Source organism: Trachymyrmex cornetzi, unplaced genomic scaffold (genome assembly GCF_001594075.2).
Source record: "Trachymyrmex cornetzi isolate Tcor2-1 unplaced genomic scaffold, Tcor1.1 scaffold1232, whole genome shotgun sequence".
NCBI lineage: Eukaryota > Metazoa > Arthropoda > Insecta > Hymenoptera > Formicidae > Trachymyrmex > Trachymyrmex cornetzi.
In genome coordinates this window covers 74,605-76,794 of record NW_017295798.1, presented here as the reverse complement: position 1 = coordinate 76,794, position 2,190 = coordinate 74,605, and the positions used below count along the sequence as shown (strand labels likewise).

General features: G+C 34.7%; 1 protein-coding gene across 4 annotated transcripts in view; it reads left to right on the top strand.

The window, feature by feature from the left end:
• Positions 1 to 417: 417 nt before the first annotated feature.
• Kap3 (kinesin associated protein 3) overlaps positions 418 to 2,190 on the top strand; it is a 70,742-nt gene continuing 68,969 nt past the window's right edge. For all 4 annotated transcript variants that reach the window (XM_018521798.1, XM_018521800.1, XM_018521799.1 and 1 more), the window contains exons 1-2: positions 418 to 699; positions 815 to 1,003. In XM_018521798.1, coding sequence (XP_018377300.1) covers positions 978 to 1,003 — 26 coding nt within the window. In that variant the 5' untranslated portion in view covers positions 418 to 699; positions 815 to 977. The remainder of the gene's footprint in view (positions 700 to 814; positions 1,004 to 2,190) is intronic.

Here is a 2,190-nt window from a genome sequence, read left to right as displayed (position 1 = left end):
GCCCTTTAAGCGGGGAGCACAAACTCTTGCATAACGCATAACACGTAATGCATAAGAATATGTACCAATCGAAGTTCTCCGTTCTTTCCCTTCTATGTAATAGAGAACTCTGGTTGGTTCAATTTCTTATGCCTCATGTGTTATGCGTTATGCAAGAGTCTGTGCTCCCCACTTAAGCCTTAAAAAGATCCGTTCAAAGTGAACGGAACGTTCATAAACGATATATTTCCAACGTTTGCTTTGGGTGCGTTCCGTTTCTCGCATGATGCGCATAATGCATCGTTTATCCTTGTTGCTCACAAAATGTTAAACAAGGACAATGGATGCATCATGCACATCATGCGCGATACGGAACGCACCTTTGGTTCGAGGTGGTCGGTGCATTGTGCAGTCCAATCTACAATATATTTAATTCCGAAGAGTGAAGACCATCGGTTGAGCCCAGTAACGGCCAATTAAGCTGCTGGGCTAAGAAAAGAAGAATCTGTGTTTCTTGCTGGAAAACACCCTATATATAAATGCAGGTCTAGTTTAGTTATGCTGGTTTTTCTTCTTAAAGAAATAATATTTCCTTGTGAAATTTCTTTCTCATGTTACTGGGAAGGCTCATACAGAATCGGTTTTGCAAATCAGTTTTTGGACAAAAAATTATAAATAATACGATTATTTGCACTTCAAGTGCATCATAGTACACATCAGGTGAGAGAGATTAGAATGAATTTTTATTTTGCCCTTTTAAAAAAAAAAATTACGAGCCTTTAGATAACTTCTTGATTACGAATATCGCAATTAAAACACTAATGCAATATTTTAGTTATAATTTCAGCATAAGGAATTCATTTCCAACTAGAGGTCTCCCATAGTCTTTCCTGTCGACCCTTAACAGAGAGAATTGGCTGAGTTGGCAAATAGTGTCTTTAAAGCAGAAGATATTCTAATTTCTAATCAAGAAATCCAACGAAATAGTGAGCTGTAAAATGGATGAGGCTAAATTTCTGAAAAGGTGAGAAGGTGCCTTCGTTTCTGCATTTGTCAAAGGATGTCTTGTCTATCAAACACGTATGATTCTTACACAAATGAATTGCAATACTCATAAAATGTTAAAGTTATAAATGTCTTATTAAATTATAATGTAGCAAACTTAGAGTGCATCCTGTTTTTCATGTGTTTTTTGATATTGCATGTGCCATACAACAAATTTTTTAAGAGTTAATTGGCTATAAGACAAAGATTTGAGAACGTCTTTGTCCTACAGCTAATTAACAGGCTTGAAAAGCTTGTCGTACAACAAAAAACCGATGAATATAATATTAGCCTTACAGTATTTGTAAGCACTATTTATTCTTATTTAATCTGACGTCACAGAGATTTGGACATAATGACTACATTTACTCTGAGAGATCTATTTTGCGATATGGGTAGCAATCATAACTTTTTCTTTATAGTGGAAACAAGAAAAATAAAATTTTTTGTGTATATATGTATATATACGTACATACATACAAAATAAATTCCTTTTTTTTACATTTTAGTCCAAGGTAAAAAGTTGAATGATTGCTATCCTGACCTATATTTTTAGGTGTGCCTTCCAACAAGCGACACAAATGACACAGTGTGACACAATGGAGCATTACATCCTTGTTGTTTGCCAGTGTTAAACAAAGATAACATGATCACTGTGTCGCACTGTGTAGCTTGTTGGAAGGCACACTAGGTGGGTTCATAAAAAATGAAATTTGATCATAAAGATCATCTACTAACTGTTTACATCAAGGAGTCTAAATAATTGATAGTTGAATTTGGGATATAGGCAACGACATACATACATATATAGACCAAGCATTCCTATGATTTTTAGTGGTGGGAGATGAAGCTGGAAACTAACAGTTTTTGTGACGTTTAGTACCCTTGCTCTTACATTCTATCATATTGCTCTCATCAAAAATAGAAAGAGACACAACGAGTCCTAAACGCCACATAAACTGTCAATTTCCAGCTTTAAGCTATGGACAGAATGGACATACATACATACATACATACATAAATAAATATACATACATACATACATATATACATATATAGACATATATATACTACAGACATATATACATAGACCAAATGTCTATGTATATATGTCATTAGGTATAGGCAAAGGCATAGAGAATGGACTGCGCGATCCGTGTAGTGACT